General features: G+C 40.9%; 1 protein-coding gene across 3 annotated transcripts in view; it reads left to right on the forward strand.

Moving 5' to 3' along the window:
• Window positions 1-17,242: 17,242 nt before the first annotated feature.
• SLAIN1 (SLAIN motif family member 1) overlaps window positions 17,243-20,051 on the forward strand; it is a 57,067-nt gene continuing 54,258 nt past the window's right edge. For 2 of the 3 annotated variants that reach the window (XM_024123256.1, XM_007117840.3), the window contains exon 1: window positions 17,243-17,856. In XM_024123256.1, coding sequence (XP_023979024.1) covers window positions 17,243-17,856 — 614 coding nt within the window. The remainder of the gene's footprint in view (window positions 17,857-20,051) is intronic. The other variant, XM_007117841.3, reaches the window with a different exon arrangement.

Below are 20,051 nucleotides of genomic sequence, written 5' to 3' on the forward strand. Positions count from 1 at the left end.
AAGAAGCAGCAAACGTGTACTAACATCCTGAGTTTTCTCAATCTCTTCTCCTAGAATCATGGGCTCCATAGCTAAAATAAGCAAGAACTTTGCCAAATGTTTTGCCATGGCATAACAAGGGTCATCAGATTTCCTGCCTGCAACATTTCCTCATTCCTTATACTTGTTTTAGGCTTTTATTTGATAGCATCCTATTTCCAGTACCAGTTTCTAAATAAGTTAGGACACAACGAGGTGGCGGTAACAAAGAATCTATATAATACAGTGGCTCAAATAGAACAGATTCTTTTTCTCTTTCTCATAGCACAACAGAAGGAGGCTCTGTCCACGAAATTATCTAAAGCGTATTGTACTGCCATCCTCTAGCATCTCATGATCAAAGTTGGCTCTCATAACTGTGCCCCTGCCTGAAGGAAGAGTAAAAGAAAGGAGGTGATGAAGAATCTGCCCCCACTCCTGTCACTCATATTCAACTGGCCACACTTAACTGCAGGGAGGTTGTGACGTGTATCTCCTAGCCAGACACCTGCTAACCCATGTCGAGGTTTCTGTTACTAAAGGAAGCTAGAGAAATGGATTGTGGGAGCAGGTTGTAGTCTTGGCATCTGTAGAGCCCTGTGAACTCAGGCTCCTGACTTGTCCCCTGTGAGAGCTTATCAGTGGATGATGGTAACTCAGGGTCTCCTATATGTCTTTGTATACAAAGACATTGTGATTTAGACCTCCCAACATCCATCCCTTTTAATAACGTCTTTTCTTGATGGACTAAGGATTTTAGATCTATGTGGCCATTTAAGTGTGTTTCTGACCCGATACTCTCAATTAACAGGATCTGGAATTGAGGAGAACTGGGGACCTCAGTTCCTGAACAGTTCCATTATAGAGCCAGTCTGTCAGTGGCAAAGCTAGGATTGGAACCCAAAATGCTGAAGTCTCTTTCACTAAACATGGGGTTTAAAAATGAATGCAATAATCTAAAAATGATCTCACCAGACTAGAACACAGTGACAGACTAAGCTTCATATGCCATTCTCTTATTTAGATAATTCAGTATTTTATTAACTTTTAGAATTACAGTGACACACTGCTAACTCCTACTTAACTTGTGGTTTTTATGATTCTGGATCAATTTATGCCATACATTTGCAAAACACATTCTGTCCTCGCTTGCATTTGTATAGCTTTCCTCTTTCAGGAGTTATTTTTTTGTACTGTGCACATGTCACTATTGAATTAGACGAGTTTAACAGCCCTTTTGGATCGCATTTAACATAAGATGCTTTAAAGAGTCAAACCTTGAGACCAAATAACAACTTTACTAAAGTTGATATGTATTAGACCCATTATATGCCCCCAATTTACTAGATTTATCACTATTGTAAAAAAAGTTAGGTTAGGATTTACTCCTTTAAAAGCTTTATTTTCCATATTTTGCTGTTTTGAATATGTATTTTAATATTTCTTCTGGAAGTATAGCTTATTGGTCTACAGTTTTAGACCTGTTCCCTTCTAAATGTAGTTCCCTTTTTCACTTTTAGGATTTTCCATAAATTCTTTCACTTTACATTAGGTGTAGAAATATTATTTCGCCATGCACTTCTGCAAAGTTTGTGAGTCCCCAAGACTTGTGATGCCAATCATAAGTTCAAGAGGTCTCTAAGACAACCGTCCAGCTTGATAATTCACTAGAAGGACTCCCAGAGCTGTCATACTGATGGTTATGGTTTATTATTGTGAAAGGATACAGATTAATACCAGCCAAGGGAAGAAGCACATAGGACAGTGTCCAGGAAACGCCAAGCACCAGTCTTCAACTGTCCTCTCCCAGTGAATTTGTGTGGACCGTGCCTGTTTCTCCCAGCAATTAGGTGTGACAAGACACACTGAGCTGTGACAACCAGAGAAGCTCATCTCATCCTTGGTGTCAAGAGTTTTTATGGGGGTTCAGTCAGGTAGACTTGGTTGACTGCTCACATAGTTGACCTTAGTCTATAGCCCCCAACCCTGCCTCTGCCCAGGTAGAGATGATACTGTGTGGCCCAAAGCCTTCACCATAAATCACAGAGTTCGAATAGAATATCTGGAGTGGCCCAAGGCCCCCAGGCAAACAAAGACACACTTAGCAGGCAGGACATTCCAGGGATCTCCCAGGAGTTGAAGGCAAAGGACAAACTTCTCTTTGGGCACTGTTCATCCTTTACTACGCATCTTTCAAGTAAATAATATTGTAAACCTTGTTAACCCAGAGATACTCAGGGTTCAGTCCCATAACTGCTACATTTATTCAAGAAGTGTAGTTCAACTCTTGAAATGTAATTAAGAAGAATTCCATCATTTACTAGTGACTCTTAAAGGACATTCAGGAGGATCCAAACACATACTCCACATTCGCTTTTATTAAATTCCTCTTCCCTCATCCCCAACCCTACCTCCCCTGCCAAAAATAAAAAAAACCCTCTTAAACTCCTAGCCTACCTAATATTGCCCTCCTCCTTTTCTCTCTCCTCTTTTTTTTTATCACATTGTTTAGTAGATTAATTTAGGCTTAAATTCAGCACAAAATTATCCATCCTTTTTTAGTATGTGGGAAGAGGTAGAAAACTGGGCTCACCAGTGCAGATTTTCTTTGACAGGCAGGGAAATGTGGAAAATCAACGCGTATGCTAATATTATTTTTTTCTGACATAATAATTATAACTTCCAGTCACCAGGCATCAACTGCGTTTCAGACATTACACATATATGTGTTTCTGGATCAAATATGGTACCTTCTCAGAGCTCTCACAACCTAGGAAAACTTTCAACAATTTTAAGTGGAGGCAAAGTCATTCAAGAAATTCTATAGGAATTACTGCTGAAGTGTATCATTCCATGATACTTTGTTATGGTAAAGGAAATATGTACCATAGGGGAAAAAATTGTTTATGTAAGTATCAAAATATTCAGCTTCAAAATTTCCTTTTTCTTTCTTTATTATTTTTTACTCTTATGGTTGTCTTCTAGCTCAATATTGGATAATTAATTTAGGGAGGAAAAGGGAAAAAAATCTTAGGATTCTACCAAATTTTAACAAACACGAAATACTAAAATGCAGGCATATATATTTTTGAACTCTTTCATTAGGTCGTGAGACTTCTCTTCTGTCAACTCTAATATATATGGAGATGCTTGAATCTGTTATGAAGTTTCAATACACTTACTTTCTACATAGTAGAGAGAAATGAGCTAGAGAGAAACTTTTTCCACCGACCTTAAGAGTATCATCGATTCATTTGTTAAACCGCTCATACACATGCTTCAGGGTGAATTAAAACCAAATTTGAAATACAAGTTACAGTTTATTCTTTTGGCAAAAGGAGGCAACAGACTTTCCTTTCCCACCTCCATGACCCCTCCCCTTCCTCCATCCCCACCCGACTCCCACTTAACTCCAGCCTCAGGAGACTGGTTCAATAAAGCAGTTTCCTATGTTTACATTTTTAAAACATGACGCAATATTATCAATGTATCTCCCTAATCAGCTGCAATTCTTGAATCTACTCAAATATCCAGGCGATGCTCCTGTTTCCCAAATTATACTATAAATGTTCTCTAAGTTTGTTTGAATCACGATTACAAAAGCTCTGTCCCTTGCATTGGATTAATATGCTCTTGGCTCTTAATCTATAGAATTTTTTCTCCATCTCTTTTTTCCTCTTGCAGTTTTGTTGTTGTTGAAGAAGGAGGAGGAGGAGGATGGGGAGAAAAAGAGGATGGGGAGAAAGAGAAGCTGAGTCACTTGTCTCATAAAGTTTCCTACAGTTCATATTTTTGTTTTGTCTTGTATTAGACATGGTTTTGGCCCTCGTATTTCTCTGTCTTCACATGTGGTTAAATTCAGGTTTGGTGGTGGCGGTGGTGATGGTATGTGTATGTGTGTATATATGAAGACTACTTAATAAGTGATATTGGGTACTTGCATCAGAAGCACATACTGTCTTTCATTAGGTGGTATTAACAATTTATTGGGGATTTCAGAATGTGATGTTTTCATTCTACTTTCCCTTTTTCATTTATTAACCTGAATACATCTATAAAAAACACTTTCTCTCATCCATAATTTGCTTACTCTGAATGTTTAGAGAAAGGCAGGATAAAGATTTTATCCTTTATTTACCAGTTTCCAAAATAATAACTCAAAGCCCTAGTATTCTCCAAAGATGATCTATGTATTTAAATATCATTTTGAACTCGTGGATTTAAACATATCTGATGTGTTTCAATCCATGGCAATTATTGTCCTTATTGACACTTAAGTCATCTAACCTTCAGACAGGGGGAGCTTATTCAAGTTGGCTCCTGAGTCTTTTTCACACAATCCTACTAGCCTTGGATAAAAAGTTTCAAACTTATCTAGTACATTTCCTACCTTAGACCTACCATCAGCCTCCTTTTTCAAGGACCCAGATCTCTTTTTCTGGAAAATGGTATTTAAAGATCAAATTCTAGGAACTCGGGTAACTCATTGCTATTGGGTTGGTCAGTATCTCTAGGCAATTTCAGTGCATAGTGCTGAAGAAAAATACTTTTTTCACTAAAAAATATAAATAAGTCTTCACTGATATTCTAATTGAATTCAGGGTTATAAGGTTAAACTCGTTCATCTTAGTGAATATCTCCTTTCTCCCATATACCATATCATAGCACAGACATCACAGTCTCCAGATAGCTATATCAACACCACTATCAGCAATATATTTCTAGTAATTTCTTCAACTCAAATAAAATTATCTCTAGGAAAGGGATGGAAACTGAAAACTGACAGTATGAATCCTTCTTTCTTAGCAAAGACTAATTGCGTGCCTTAAGCATATTTACTTGGTGTTATTTAAGATCTGTGTAAAAATGTTGATGTACAGGGGTATGTATAGAAGTTTCTCTGAGGAGAATGACAGAATTTTCTTCACAGAATTAGCACCTTGTAATTCAAATGACTCACAAGAAAGTCTATAACTAATTCTTATCTTGGCTGTGCATTAACCAGAAGGCTAACATATTTGCAAAGAAACTCTCTTGTAATGTGACAAGACTCACAATAAGTTGGTCTCCCTCCACGAGAAAGGCCCAGTAGGGGTCAAGCCATACCGGATTATACCATGGTTCAGTCTGGTAGCCCCGAACAGTTACCATAGCCACTTGCGAGCACTGAAGTAACAGATGGTAAATTTAAAAGAACAGCTTTTTAAAATTTAAAACAAATCTAAATGAAACCTCCCTCATCATCTCCATTCCACTCTTTCCCAAAAAGGAGGTGAAAAACATCACAAGTATGATTCTGAGATGTTTATTTTAAAAGTATCATTTATCCTAGTTTTCAAAATCTATTACAACGCATAGTAAACAGTGGTTTGTTTTTGTTGGTGGTGGTGGGTTTTTCTGTTTGTTTTTTGGTTTTGTTTTTTTAGTAAGGCAATGCCTCATTTTATCAGCTTTCCCTGGCTGATGACCAGGATGTGGAAAATAGAGTTAGGAGACTAGAGACTTCTAGGAGGCAGTAGCAGAGAGGTGAGCTGCATCCGCTGCCCAGTTGATGCAAGAAATCCTATCACTATACCTGAATGAATATGAACATTTTTCATCTTTATTTTTACGAGAAAATGGTTTATGTAATTTACCTTTCAGTCCTTACATAAGAGAGAGAAGTTTAAAATCACTGCAGCTTCTGCTCATGTTTTGCTCAGGGATGGGCTGCGCTGGTTGAATGGGGTGCCGTGCGCCGCGCCCGCGGCTGATGGGAGCCGGAACGCGCAGAGAGAGGAAGTGCGCGGCCACACGTCTACCCCGCGCAGCCAGAGTGGCTTTAGGATGCACTGTTGAGTTGGGGGATTTTTTTAAAGCAGATAATAAAAAAGTGTAGCCCTCTTATCAAAATGACATTCAAAGTTCACACTTTGAGTCACCGACAAACTCCACATCCAAGCAAACAACAGTGGGAGAAAAAATATGATAAAAAATGTATAGGGCTTCCCTGGTGGCACACTGGTTAAGAATCCACCTGCCAATGCAGGGGACACGGGTTTGAGCCCTGGTCCGGGAAGATCCCACATGCTGCGGAGCAACTAAGCCCGTGCGCCACAACTACTGAGCCTGCACGCCGCAACTACTGAAGCCTGTGCACCCAGAGCCCGTGCTCCGCAACGAGAGAAGCCACAGCAATGAAGAGTAGCCCCCGCTCACCGCAACTAGAGAAAGCCCGCGCGCAGCAACAGACCCAGCATAGCCAAAAATAAATAAATTAATTAATTAAAATAAAAGAATAAGTCTTGGGACTTCCCTGGTTAAGACTCAGTGCTCCCAATGCAGGGGGCCCAGTTCGATCCCTGGTCGGGGAACTAGATCCCACATGAGTGATGCAACTAAAGAGCCTTCCTGCCGCAACTCAGACCCGGTGCAACCAAATAAATAAATCTTTTTTAAAAAAATGTATAAACCAGGAACTGAAGAGATGTGCGGGTCTGAAGTCACAGGACTGCCATTCTCACCAGAAAGCATGCAGAGACAGCAGGGATACAACTCCCCAGGACCACAGAGAAGTAGGGTGCAGTGTCAAGACACTTTCCTCCCACTTTTCATCCTGGGAAGAATAGAAAAAAATGTGCTGCTGTTTGCTGCCCACAGCTATAGCTTGTAAGAGTCTGAGTGCCAAGGCAGGCACCAGGACAGACTCAACCTTTGTGACCAAGTCTAGCCAGCATATCATCTGACTTTAAACTCTTCCCAATATCATGGTCGAATAAGAACCCTAAGCATCAAGAGAAGACCAGGTTTTGAACCACAGGTCCTAGGGGCTGAGCTGAGGCCATCACAAAACCTCTTAGTAGAAAGGAGGAAGAGAGAGAAAAAGAAAAGTAGCACCAACTCAAGGTGGACCTCAAAACCAAAAAAGAAAATTAACAAAATAAAGACACCAAGTAAAATCAAATATTGGGAAATGAAATCATTCTAGACAAAACAAAAATAAATGTGCCACCTTACAAAAAACTTTAAGATAAGTATATCTAGAGTTATCAAAGAGATGCATAAAGGAATAGCATCATTCCAAAGAAGTGAGAAATTATGCAAAAAGATGTTTTTTAAAACTTAGTAAACTGGATAAACTCTAAACTGGAAAGATCAAAGTAATATGAATGAAATGGGAGGTAATACTAAGGCATTCACCCAGAATATAGCAGAAAGGCAAAGAGAAAAAATTTTTTGAAAGAACAGTTAAGAGATATGGAGATAGATTGATAAGGAGATAATTAAAAATCAATGAACGAGTGAATAAATGAATGAACACACACACACACACACACACACACACACACACACACACACACACACACATAGGGAATCCCAGAAGAGAAGAGGAGAAAAGGCAGAAGCAACAAGCAGAAAGATAAAACCTGAGAATTTTTAGAGTTGATGAAGTAGGCTGTCGGATTGAAAATATACTCCAGATAAAGGTAAATGCACAACTAGACACATTAAAATAAAAGAGCAAAACACAAAGATATTCTTAAAATCTACTCATAGAGAAAAGACCAGATGGCCTACAATTAGACTTATTACCAGTAGGTACCAGAAGAAATAAAATTTTATCTTCAAAGCTCTTAGAGAAAATCTATCTATCCAGAATTTTATATCAAGTTAAAGCTCATTCAAGGATGAAGGAATACATTTTCCCACGGACTCTTACTGAAAAATAAAACAAAACAGGCAAAATTCCATATTTAAGAAGAAGGAAACAGATTCAGAGATAAGGGAAAGATAAAAGAAAAAAAACGAGGGGAGAAACGGATTTTTTGAGAAGTGAGTAATCCAGCTACCCACTGTTAAAATGACGTTTGTATGTGCATGAGTATGTGCTAGGAAAATAGATGAAAGTAAAACTCTAGGCTCCAGTAACAAGGATTCTAAGGAAGCAGTGCCAGATAGATTCTAAGGGCTTTGTCCTAGTCATACGAGGAAATAAATTGAAATTTTGTTAGAAAAATTTATAGGTGAACATAAATTTTAAAAACTGAAGGGTAACTGCAAAATAATAGAAGTAAAATCCATAATCTCTAGACCAGTAGAAGGAAAAAAAATGAAATTGTAGAAATGTATAAATCTGAGGAAAAGGAGGACAGAAAATAAAACAGGAGAAAGGGATGGTGAACAGAAAACACAAAATATTATAATAGTTCAGTCCAGAGTATAAATAAATCTAGAAATATCAATAATCATAATAAATGAATTCTCAATAAATAATAGAGACCATCAGATTGGATGCTAAAACAAAATCCAACTATACGTACCTCATTTAGATCACTTCTAAAACAAAACAACATAGTAAGATCAGAAGATTAAAAATACTACCTAAGGGACTTCCCTGGCAGTCCAGTGGTTAAGACTCTGCGCTTCCACGGGGGGCACAGGTTCCATCCCTGGCTGGGGAACTAAGATCCCACAGGCCGCGCAGCAAAAAATGAAAATACTACTTGAAAGAAAGCTGGTATAGCATTATTAATATAATTAATGTTAAGTGAAATATATCTTAGGGCAAAAAAGCATTACAAGGGATGAAGGAAACATTACACAATAATAAATTGAATTATCCACAAAGAAGATATAAATCATGAACTGAACGTGTGCATAAAATATACAACACAACAAATATATATGTTTATGTATACAATATCAAGATAGGACATTTAAACACTTTTCAAACTGTAACTGATAGATAAGCTAGTAAGACTATAGAAGATTTGAATAACGTAAGCAACTTGATTTCAAATAAATATACATAAATTTTATATTTGTATAAATATTAGAAGTTTAGATAAATTATGTAATGTGTATCTTGCACCTAACAAATAGAATTACACATATTATTCAAGTACACATGGAATATTTCCAAATATTGGCAGTGTCCTAGGATACAGAAGTCTCATCAAATTTCAATGAATCAATAACTCAGACAGAAAAAGACAAATACTGTATGATCTCGCTTATATGTAGAATCTAAAAACAAAACACAAAAAACCCCAAAAAAATGAATTCACAGAAACAGAGAGCAGATTGGTGGTTTCTAGAAGAGGGGGGAGGGTGTGGGGAGGGTGCACGAAATGGGTGCAGGTGGTCAAAAGGCACAAACTTCCATTTATAAAATAAATAAGTCATGGGGACATAACATTCAGCACGATGACTATAGTTTAAAATATCATGACATATATTTGAAAGTTGCTAAGAGAGTAGATCTTAAAAGTTCTCATCACAAGAAAAAAAATTGTAAATATGTGTGGTGATGGATGTTAGCTAGATTTATTGTGGTGATCATTTCACAATACATACAAACATTGAATCATTTTGTTGAACACCTGAAACTAATATAATCTTGTATGTCAATTATATTTCAGTTTAAAAAGCCAGTGAATCAGATTTATATAGACCATGATCTCTAACCACAGTCATTAAATTAGAAATCAATAGTAAAAGATCATGACAAGTATATGTATATGTATATATATATTCAAACTAAAGTTGTATTTTTAAATTACAAATGAACTCAAGACATAATCTCAATCAATTTCTAGCCAAACAACCACAAAAGCAGGAGATTCCAAAATTTAAGGGAATCAGCCAAAATATTTAAGGTAAATCTTAGCCTTCAGTTTATTTAGTAGCAGGAAACATTTACATAAAAGTATATTGTAGTAGGCAGTGCTGTACACTAAATATTTCCAATTCTCCACTGCATACTCCTATTGCTTTGAAGTTATATGTAACCATGTGACTTGCTTTGGTCAATGAAATGTGAGTAGAAGGAATTTTGGCCACTTTCACGCAGGAGCTTTATGAGCTAGTATGCAGTTGTCCAGGTCCTTTGTTCTTACCTTGGCAATGATAGAAGCATGGAGATGCAGCCTACCTTAGCCCAGGTACCTGAGTAAGGATGACAGTCTTCTGACCCCCGCCCTGGCTCTCTTCCTGTGTGCCCACATGTGCAATGCAACAGCATCCTAGGGACAGATTGCCATCATCTCAAGTTAGGCTTCCACAGTTATTCTCTGGATTTCTGTCTGCTACAAGCCGAATTAGTTTAGATCTTTCTTCTTTGAAGCTGCATTTGTAATCTGTTGGTCTCATCACCTACTGAACCTGATCTTTTAAAATTATGTTTTATTGTTTGTTGTGTCCTCTGTTCCCAGGTTTTTAGTAGCATGTGGGAGCCTTTCAGACAAGTGTTTTCCATGGACTAATAAAAAGTGCTTACAATTACTGTGAAATAAAGCCTGGGGTCTGAAAACAGAGGCTTTAAACTGGTTATAAAGCTGGAAAACTGTCCAGTAGTTAATTGCCCCCATCTTACCCATTTGCTATTCTTTAGCTCTCAGAGTAAATTCACCTCTGAGATTTTTTACATTTTGTTTTGATGAAGGCAACCATGTCTTTAATAAAGTATTTTCTGTTAATCTACACTTCCTTTCTGAAACTAAACAAACAAAAAATATTCCTGAAGATAAGAAGTAAGAACATATCTGTAATCTTGATGACACAATCCTTCAGTGACATGATTATAATCATTGTCTCTGTGCAGGATCTAGGATGAGCAAAATATTATAGTTGAAACACAGATAACCCCGTTATGATATAATCATTACTATTTTCTGAAAGCTCATTATGTGCACAGACCATGGTTAGGCACTCACTGGAGGTTTGTTTTGAGTAAACCTGCTGCGACTTCTTTGAGGCTGGCTCATAATTTCTAGAATGTGATGATTTGCCCGAGAGAATGCTGCACTATTTTCTGTGAGCTGCCTTCCACTGCCTTTTACTTAGATTCCCATCATGTCCTTATAGCTATGCGGGTAACTCGAAGGAGAATTAAAATGATCCACTATGATAGGAGGACTTCTAACCCTGCTGTGTCAGACTTTCAAATGATTTCTGACTTTGGTTTGTAACACTTCAGTGTGATCGCAATTTTTTGCAAGGCAGTTTTTTGTAAGAGCTCTGGAAATTATCAAAGAAAAAAGAGCTCTTTGGAATTAAAGAAAGAAAACTCTACCACACTGACTTTTATGATGAGAGAAACATTTGAGGAAAACAAGAAAATAGATGGTTCAAAATCCAAAGGCTTTCAAAAGCTCTAGAGTAGACATCCAGTGTGATGGTAATATAAAGTTCCAGTTTTTGCCAGCAAGACTCAAGTCATACCAGATTCATTTTTCCCTTATAAAGTTAAAAAATTGGGGGAAAATTGTAAAGATGCTTATTTTTCAAGGTTTAAGTATGTTATTTTTTTCAACGTTTAAGTAATCTTACATACTTTCTTTCAAAAAGAGCAACTTGTTCAAAAATGTCTATTTGTTTTAGTTTAAAAAGTTTCAGATTTTGAAATAAGTTTCTGAACTTCAAAAAAAATTATTTTTATACTTTTGAAATTTTAAATACATCCAAGATCATCATGGGATCTGTTTAGGTCCAACATAGGCTGTGACTTGGTTCCTTCTGAGTATTCTTAAGAGTGGTATTGACATTTGAAGAATCCAAATGGCTAGAAATACAAAACAAAGCAGTGATAGTTCATGCTGTTTTGTCATCTGTGCAGAAATAAGCATTGAATGAATAGCCTTTGTACTGTCAGAAATGTTGTACCAGCACCAGCAACTTTGTTGATCTTGGAAACCTACTGTTTTCTGATCTGTGCTTGGTGACTTTTTAAGTTCCAGTAATATTTGCTTGTTAATGAATCAGACTTTGTTCAAGGCATTCTTGGCTATTGATTTTGCATAAGTCAATAGTTTTTATTGATAAACCGTTAAGACCAGAGCAGGGTATTTTGCTAGGTGCTGCCCAAGATCAGAAAAGAGATACTGCAATGAATGAGCTGGGGCTGCCTAGCTTTCAATTCCTGGTTCTGCCACTTCCGGGCTAGGTAACTTTGGGCAGATTGTGTGACTTCCTGTGCCTCAGTTTCCTCGTTTATAAAACAGGAGTAATTATAGAAACTACCTCAAAGGGCTGTTTGATGATTAAATGAGTTAATACAAGGGCGTAGAACAGTTGCTGGCATTTAATAAGCACCAATAGCTATTATTAAGGTAAATTTTTAAAGTTTCATTTTAATGAGCGTGGTACATGTGTGACCGATTCATAAAACAAAACAAATTGACCACAGGAGTAAACAGTATTGACTGGGAATTAGAGCTGGGTGCGGTATCCTAGTTCTATTGTTTTGTTTTTTCACTGTTGTGGCCTCTCCCGTTGCGGAGCACAGGCTCCGGACGCGCAGGCTCAGCGGCCATGGCTCACGGGCCCAGCCGCTCCGCGGCATGTGGGATCTTCCCGGACCGGGGCACGAAGCGTGGTACATGTGTGACCGATTCATAAAACAAAACAAATTGACCACAGGAGTAAACAGTATTGACTGGGAATTAGAGCTGGGTGCGGTATCCTAGTTCTATTGTTTTGTTTTTTCACTGTTGTGGCCTCTCCCGTTGCGGAGCACAGGCTCCGGACGCGCAGGCTCAGCGGCCATGGCTCACGGGCCCAGCCGCTCCGCGGCATGTGGGATCTTCCCGGACCGGGGCACGAACCCGTGTCCCCTGCATCGGCAGGCAGACTCTCAACCCCTGCGCCACCAGGAAAGCCCGGTTCTATTGTTGCTTTGATACATCCTATATTCTGTCTGATAAATGAATATCACAATACTCGCCCCAATGCCTCACAGCTTGATAAGGAGAACCAAATGAAATAATGTACACTTAAAAAAAAATTTACTATTTGAACCATCTTTTAAAATTACTTAATTTCTTTTTGGCTGCATTGGGTCTTCATTGCTGCGCACGGGCTTTCTCTCGTTGTGGCGAGCGGGGGCTACTCTTTGTTGCGGTGTGCAGGCTTCTCATTGCGGTGGCTTCTCTTGTTACGGAGCACGGGCTCTAGGTGCTTGGGCTCAGCAGTTGTGGCTCACGGGCTCTAGAGCGCAGGCTCAGTAGTTGTGGTAAACGGGCTTAGTTGCTCCGTGGCATGTGGGATCTTCCCGGACCAGGGCTCGAACCCATGTCCCCTGCATTGGCAGGCGGATTCTTAACCACTGCACCACCAGGGAAGCCCCTAATGTACGCTTTCTACACGAAGTCCTCCGAAAATTTTTAGCCAGAATTAATTGTTCCTTCTTGGGCACTCCCTAAGCTGTTGACTTGTATTTTCGTCATGACACTTAGCACAATGTCTTGAACGATAATCAACTGTTTATATGCTTTTTTGTCCGACTAGATAAGGTCTTGGTGGTGGAGACATTGTCTTACTCACTTTTAAAAAGTCATCTAGCATTGTGATGAACATAATAGACATGTAATAAGTGTTTATTAAAAAGGGTTCTGACAAGGATACCTTGCCAAGTCAGCAGAATTATTATTATTATTATTATAACTACTCCTATATGTGCCTTTACAGGGCATAATTACATGGGTTGTTGGCATGAATTCGAGTAGAGCTGGGTGGGGTTTGAATGGAGCAACCCACACAGGGAATTATTTACATAAATTCTGGCTTCATATATTTTTGTTTTCTCTTTGCATTATTCCCTTACACTAAAATCCACATATTAATGCAGCAATTATTCTTATAGCTTTTAATTGGGTCAGATGTGAATTATTATGGAGTCTCCAAAAAGTCTTCTAATCCTCCCATGTTGTTACCATATGACAAATGAGGCTTATAGAATTAACTGATTAGGTTCTTGTCTAAATTTCAGCTAGAACTTGGGATTTATTTATCCATATATTCTTAAAAAAATTTCAATGTGTTTTTGCTATGTGCTAGACACTTGCTAGGCACTGGACAAAGGTAGTGGTGATCTACAGTATTCAAGGCAAGTATTTTGTATGGATAAACAGGAATCTCAACTAAGAGGCCAAAAAAAAAACAAAACCCAAAACAAAACAAAAACAAACAAAAACAAACGCTGTGGTTCCTCTGAAAGAATTTGGAAACAGAGCTGGGGATCTTTGATCTTAGTTTAACACATTAGTGATTTTTTTCTTTTTGTGGTAATTGGATCTATCAACTTGAATGAAGGTAGTGGTCATATTAGGGTATGTCTATTGCAGTGATGGAAAATCTGCATTTAAAACATATGGGGCTTACTCTTCAGAGGAATTTCACTCGAAGACAAATGGATAAAGAGAAGAGTGGTTGGGCCACTAGAAACTGTGCTAAGAATTATTGTCATTTTCAAGACTGAACTTGGGCAAGTAACCTAACCTTGTTAGCTTAACTGTAAAACTGGGATAATAACAGACTGTTCCTAGATTTCCTTGGAGAATTAGATGTACAAACTCAGGAAGAAACTATGCTGTCTTTCCAATTTTGTGGATGGATCAATTTGACGTCCATAGATACTATTAGAGGTATATACGAAAAAATACAAATCAATTATTTTCTCTCTTGAAATTTACTAGAGTGGCCCAGCGACCATAGTTCTGAAGTGTAAGGGATGAGGAGCACCAGAGAAATATGTATTTCTTTATCTGATTTTGAATGTGTGATATATGGATATTTCTCATCAATTCATGGTGTTTCAAATGTATCCTTAAAGCATACATTTTTTAATGAGACATACATTTTTATTTTCCATATCTTCTTTGTAAACCTCTGAAATCACCTCATGTATTTCATTTAAAACAAAAATATTTTAAAATTGAGAAGCTATGCATGCAATTTCTTTCAAAACACAAAGCTTACAAATTTGCATCAAAATAAAAAATCAAGACTGCTTAATTGAAACCTTGACACCATCAACCTCTTTAATTATGTGTTAAAGAGACAGGCATCCTGGGGATACCAACTTAAAATCAGGGTACATTTTGAGTGTTTCTGTTGTGTGTACATATGTAATTCACAGAAGGGGAAAAAAGAGGTGCTGACATAGAAAAGAAAGAGATGATTTAAAATTTCTCTAGACATGAATCCTTTCACAGGTTAAAAACAGGAAGAGGGCAAATTTGTCTTTTCAGAAGAAGAACGCAGAATAGAAATTTAGGACAAAATGTTTCACCTCTTTGCTAGGTCTAAATTTCAGTGAATGCTCTCTTTTGAAACAACAAAGATTTTTTACAATACTAATTGTTACTTAGAAAACACAGTTCTAAGGCTTGACTACTGGTTGCTTGGATGTATTCAATAGACCATACTGAGTAAATGGAGGAGAAGCAGGATGTTTATTATAAATTTCGCAGTAAAATGACTGCTTTTCTTTACGTCTTAATTCTTGTTGTCTTCGCTCTTCTGTGCCTATTCCCGATTTCTTTTGCTAATGTGGAACCCAGCAGCTCTTTGTTCTCATTGTGTCTGTTGTCTCCCTTTCTTTGTGTTGCAGGGATACTGCTACCCACATCTGCCACTGAGCATGCGGAAAATCCTTCAATAGATTCTTTACTTAGGACTTTCAGTAGTATTACTCCACTTCTCCAGGTTTTAGTAATAACCAGAATATCCAGAAGATAGACTGAAACTTGGAAAGGTGATGGGTGATACAGGTGGTTAGGTGGGGGTCTAGCAAGCTGGGACGCCAGATAGGAAGGCTCAGGGTAGTTATCACACATATTTATCTAATTTACGGAAGATCTCACCAAGCAAGTTAAACGCAGATCACTCTACACACAGAAGTTGGAGATATAGATTGACAACTGACAAGACACAAGTGTTTCTGAGCAGGAAGGCACAGAGCTGTATCTAAAACCAACGGATACAATAACCAGTTCCAGAGGGATGTGGTACATTGACACAAAGATTGGTATGTAAAGTCCCAGAGCAGGGACCTTCACTAGATAGTATATCATCTGAGGATGAGAACCAGTTGTGTGGAAGTTTCTCATAATAAAATCTCAGACTTTTCTCTGTGTTAAACACCCCCAAATGCTACATCAATATCAATTGAATGAAAAGACTCAATTCTTCTGCTTAAGCCACCCCTCACCCCGCTTTTACAAGCAGATCTACCAATAATTTCCAGAAAGTGTAAGAAAAGGTAAGTTTGCGGGTGAGATTGGGGGTATTGGGGTCGAGCTCTGAGGTTTTCTTTTTTTTTTCCCCAACCTCACGCCAGCAAGTCTGACCTAATAGCTTGTAAATTATTTAACAGATGGAACACCATTCAACTTTACTCATGTTTCTCCCATAATGATTTTTGCCTGTTTTGTTCACTTGAATGCATGGCCAGCTCTTCGAATGGTATCTGGTACAGAGTTAGGTGCTCAAAGATCTTTTGTTTAATGAATGTATATAGTATAAAAATGCTTTTCTTTTATTGCGGCAAACATTGGTGGTAATTCAATAGTTCAAACCGGACAGTTTTAGAATAAAACTAAATAAACTAAAGAACACTTGGCTCTTTAGTGGGGGGGAGGCCACTCTCCCCCCCTCTTAGTGAGAGGGAGTTTTCTTTCTCCTCGGCCTCTTCTCTCCCACCATTTTGTTTTTGTATTACCAATCAAGGGATTAATAGCATCACCTCAAAGCCTTTCCGTTCCACGTTTTTACTTTTTGGTTCTTAAGATACCGTTTCCCGGCCCTTTGGTTTTCTATAGGTTTAACTAGCTAGTGGCTGGTAGACGATACGGTTAAGCCCAAGTGCTCTTGGAAGGTAGCAAACCGGCGGGCAAACGCTGCCCTCCTGCAGGGCAGGCACCTGCTGCGGCTGCTTTTTCTAGAACCCCGCCCCCGGCTCCGAAGGCAGCTCAGTTCGCTCCCTCCCCCGCGGCGGGAGGAAGTGCCGGTGGCGGGAAAGTTCAGGCCAGGTCCAATCAGGCACATGGGATTGGGTAGCGCGGCCGGGGGCGTTGGCCCCAGGACCCCAGCCCGCGCTCCCGGCCCCGCCCCTCGGGAACGCCTCGCCCCCCGGCTGGTCCGACACCCCCGCCCCGCCCACCCGGCGCCCGCGCCCCTCCCCGCCCGGGGGCCGCGGCTAAAACCCGGAGCCGCCGCGGCGCCCAAGGGACTGGAGGGAGGCTCTGAGCATGTGCAGAGCAACGCGGCGGCGGCTGCCTGGGCGAGAGGCAGCGGCCCGGTGCTGATGCGAACAGCCGCCTCGGCCTCTGCCCCAGCGTAGTCGGCCCCCGGGCCGGGGCGGCAGGGAAGGAACCGTAGCCTCCCCGCGGCCCGAGGAGCCGGCGCGTCGGCGCGCACTGCCCCCACCCCCTCCACGGCGGCCGCGGCGCCCTCGGGGACCACGATGATGGCGGAGCAGGTGAAATGCGCCTCGGCGGGGGGCGGCTCCGGAGCGGGCTCCGGGCCGGTGGTGAACGCGGAGCTGGAGGTGAAGAAGCTGCAGGAGCTGGTGCGCAAGCTGGAGAAGCAGAACGAGCAGCTGCGGAGCCGGGCGGCCAGCGCGGCTGCCGCACCGCACCTGCTGCTGCTGCCGCCGCCGCCCCCCGCCGCGCCGCCCCCCGCCGGGGCCTGCAGTCCGTTGGCTCCGCGAAGCCCCCCGGCCGCCGCTGCCGCCGCCTCGGGGGGACTGGGGCTGGGGTTGGCGTTGGGCGCTGGGGGCGGAGGCGGGGGCGGTAGCGGCGGCTCTAGCCCCGCGTTCCCGGGGACCTACTGCCTGCCCGGCCCGGCGCCCTCCCTGCTCTGCAGCCTGGCGCAGCCCCCCGAGGCGCCCTTCGTCTACTTCAAGCCGGCGGCGGGCTTCTTCGGCGCAGGCGGCTGCGGCCCGGAACCGGGGGGCGCGGGGACACCTCCCGGGGCCGCCGCCGCGCCGCCCTCGCCGCCCCCCACGCTGCTGGACGAGGTGGAGCCTCTGGACCTGGAGAGCGTGGCCGCCTGGCGGGACGAGGACGACTGCACCTGGTATTGCCGAGCTCCGCTCCCTCCCTCGGGGCCCTCGCCTGCGACGCCCGGGGAGGGCGAGGGCTGGAAGGAAGAGGGGGACCTCAGCCACTGCCCCCAGACGGGGTGACCTGGCAGGTGCCGAGCCGGGCGATGAGCGGAGGCTGTTCACCAGGGTGGAAACCTATTTTGTTACAGCTCAGGCCGACCCATCTGGGGATGAACTGGTCCTTTTCCTCTCCTTGTGTTGTCGTCTTTGCTGATGATTGGGTGCCAAGCTCCTCGTTAGCATTAACTGCAAAATCCATGCTATCTTGTCTTTTTGTCACTCAGTCGTGCTCTTTTTCCTCAGTCTTTTTTGGGAGTGACGGGGGATGGGTAGGAGTTGGCCTCCATCTGCGACTGTTATGTTTTGTCCTCCCAGACCAAGGCCGGACAGGATTTGCGTGCTGTTCCTACCTCCTCGGCACCCCAAGCCGCCAAGTGATGCATCTCTCCTTAAGAGATTCGTTCTTACTGTTTGAGTTGTGCAGTGGTTTGTCCTCATTCGCTGCATCTTCTTTGATAGCTTCTCACTTCAGAAACAGGCTCGCTTTTTCCAGTGTGCTGACCTCACTGGCTTTCCCATCAGTAACGGCGTAAAAAAAAAAAAATGAAGGCTTTTCGGGGAATGGAGTGAGCAGCTTGAAGGCACTGTTACCTAGGACCCAAGGAATTTGCTTTAATTAAAAAAATTAAACTGGTGATTGAAGAAAAGTGAGATTAGAGAAACTTTTAAAAAAATTTTTTAGGAACTTGAAGTTGGTTATCAGAAAACTTGAGGCTGGCAGCATTTATTCAGTTGAAATCTGGTTAGCTCTGACTGCTTTCCATCAATGAGTACCTTGCGGGGGGGGGGCGGTTCTGATTCGTTTATTTGTTTTTAATGGTGCTTGCTCATGGGCTAGCAGTCACTTCATGACTTCTTTTGGTTGGTTCACATGTTTTCCTCAGTCGTTAGAGGTAGTGTGATGTGGTCAGATGAACAAAAGGTTCAGATCAGGTGGGACTTAGGTTCACGCAGGGAATGAACAGCATTCACCTCTACCTAGCAGTAGCATGAAGAGTAATTGTAGTTCTTTTAATCTTAGGTCCTCCTCCTGTTTTCCAAGCTGGGTCTTCCTCACTTTCTTTGTGTTTGTGTTGAGTGATTGCTCAGGAGGGAATGGGAGATGGAGAACCTTGCTGGTTTCCCATTGGGAGCTGTGGTGGTCCTTTTCTCTTGCACTTTTTTATGTTGAGAACTCTCACTGTAAAGTACACTAATTGGTTTGATTCTGAGAATCAAAATAAAGGGAGCTATAATAAGGCTTAGTCATCCTTCTCCTTAGTACTTTTCGGCAACTGGGCAGGTAACTCAGGTTGTAAAAATCAAAACAACTCGCCACTTTCTGGAACTTTAAGCCATTCTTTAGAAGCTGCACCTTTATTTTTGTAAAGTCCAGGCTGTGTTGTGATCTCAGATTCAGTCTAAATATGGTACCGGAAAATGCTCTCATGATGGTGCTTAGGTTGTTACTAATAACTGTAAGCCCTTATGCCACTTTCAAATTATTTTAGATTGATTTAGTCCCCACTTGGCCTTTTCTGGAGATACATACTTAAATAATAGAAGGAAACTTGCTGTATTTTGGATGAGGGTCAATCCTGTGCTTTAAAACTATTAGCACTTTAAAATTTATCATGATACACTTACTATTTTTTAGGTGTATTAGATTTGTGCTAGTACATAGTGAATATAATTGTAATATTTTCTTTTATTAAATGGACTTCTACCATATTTAGTTATCCTCCAACTATTGCTAGTATTTTGATATCTTAGGCTTTCCTTTTGTAGTCATTTTTTGTCAAAACACCATTAAAATAACTAAAAAAAAAAAAAATCACCTACTTGGTGAGATTAGCCTAGTAGCACTTCAGATGGTTTGAAGCAAATCTAACCAGGTTTGATTTGCAGCAGGTTCTACTAATTTCACTCATCAAGTATATCTGTGAATGACTAAATCAATGCCTTGACACCTTACAGATGTTTCTGTAGACAAATGGCACACTGTTTATACAGTATCTTCCTCAAAACAAACCCAGGGTTAGAATCCCAGGTGGAAAAACAGGGAGGGATCATTAATCTTAGTGGGATCGACTTAAAATTTTTGTAAGGTCACCTGATTTATAGAAAA

Source organism: Physeter macrocephalus, chromosome 13, assembly GCF_002837175.3.
Source record: "Physeter macrocephalus isolate SW-GA chromosome 13, ASM283717v5, whole genome shotgun sequence".
NCBI classification, from domain to species: Eukaryota; Metazoa; Chordata; class Mammalia; order Artiodactyla; family Physeteridae; genus Physeter; species Physeter macrocephalus.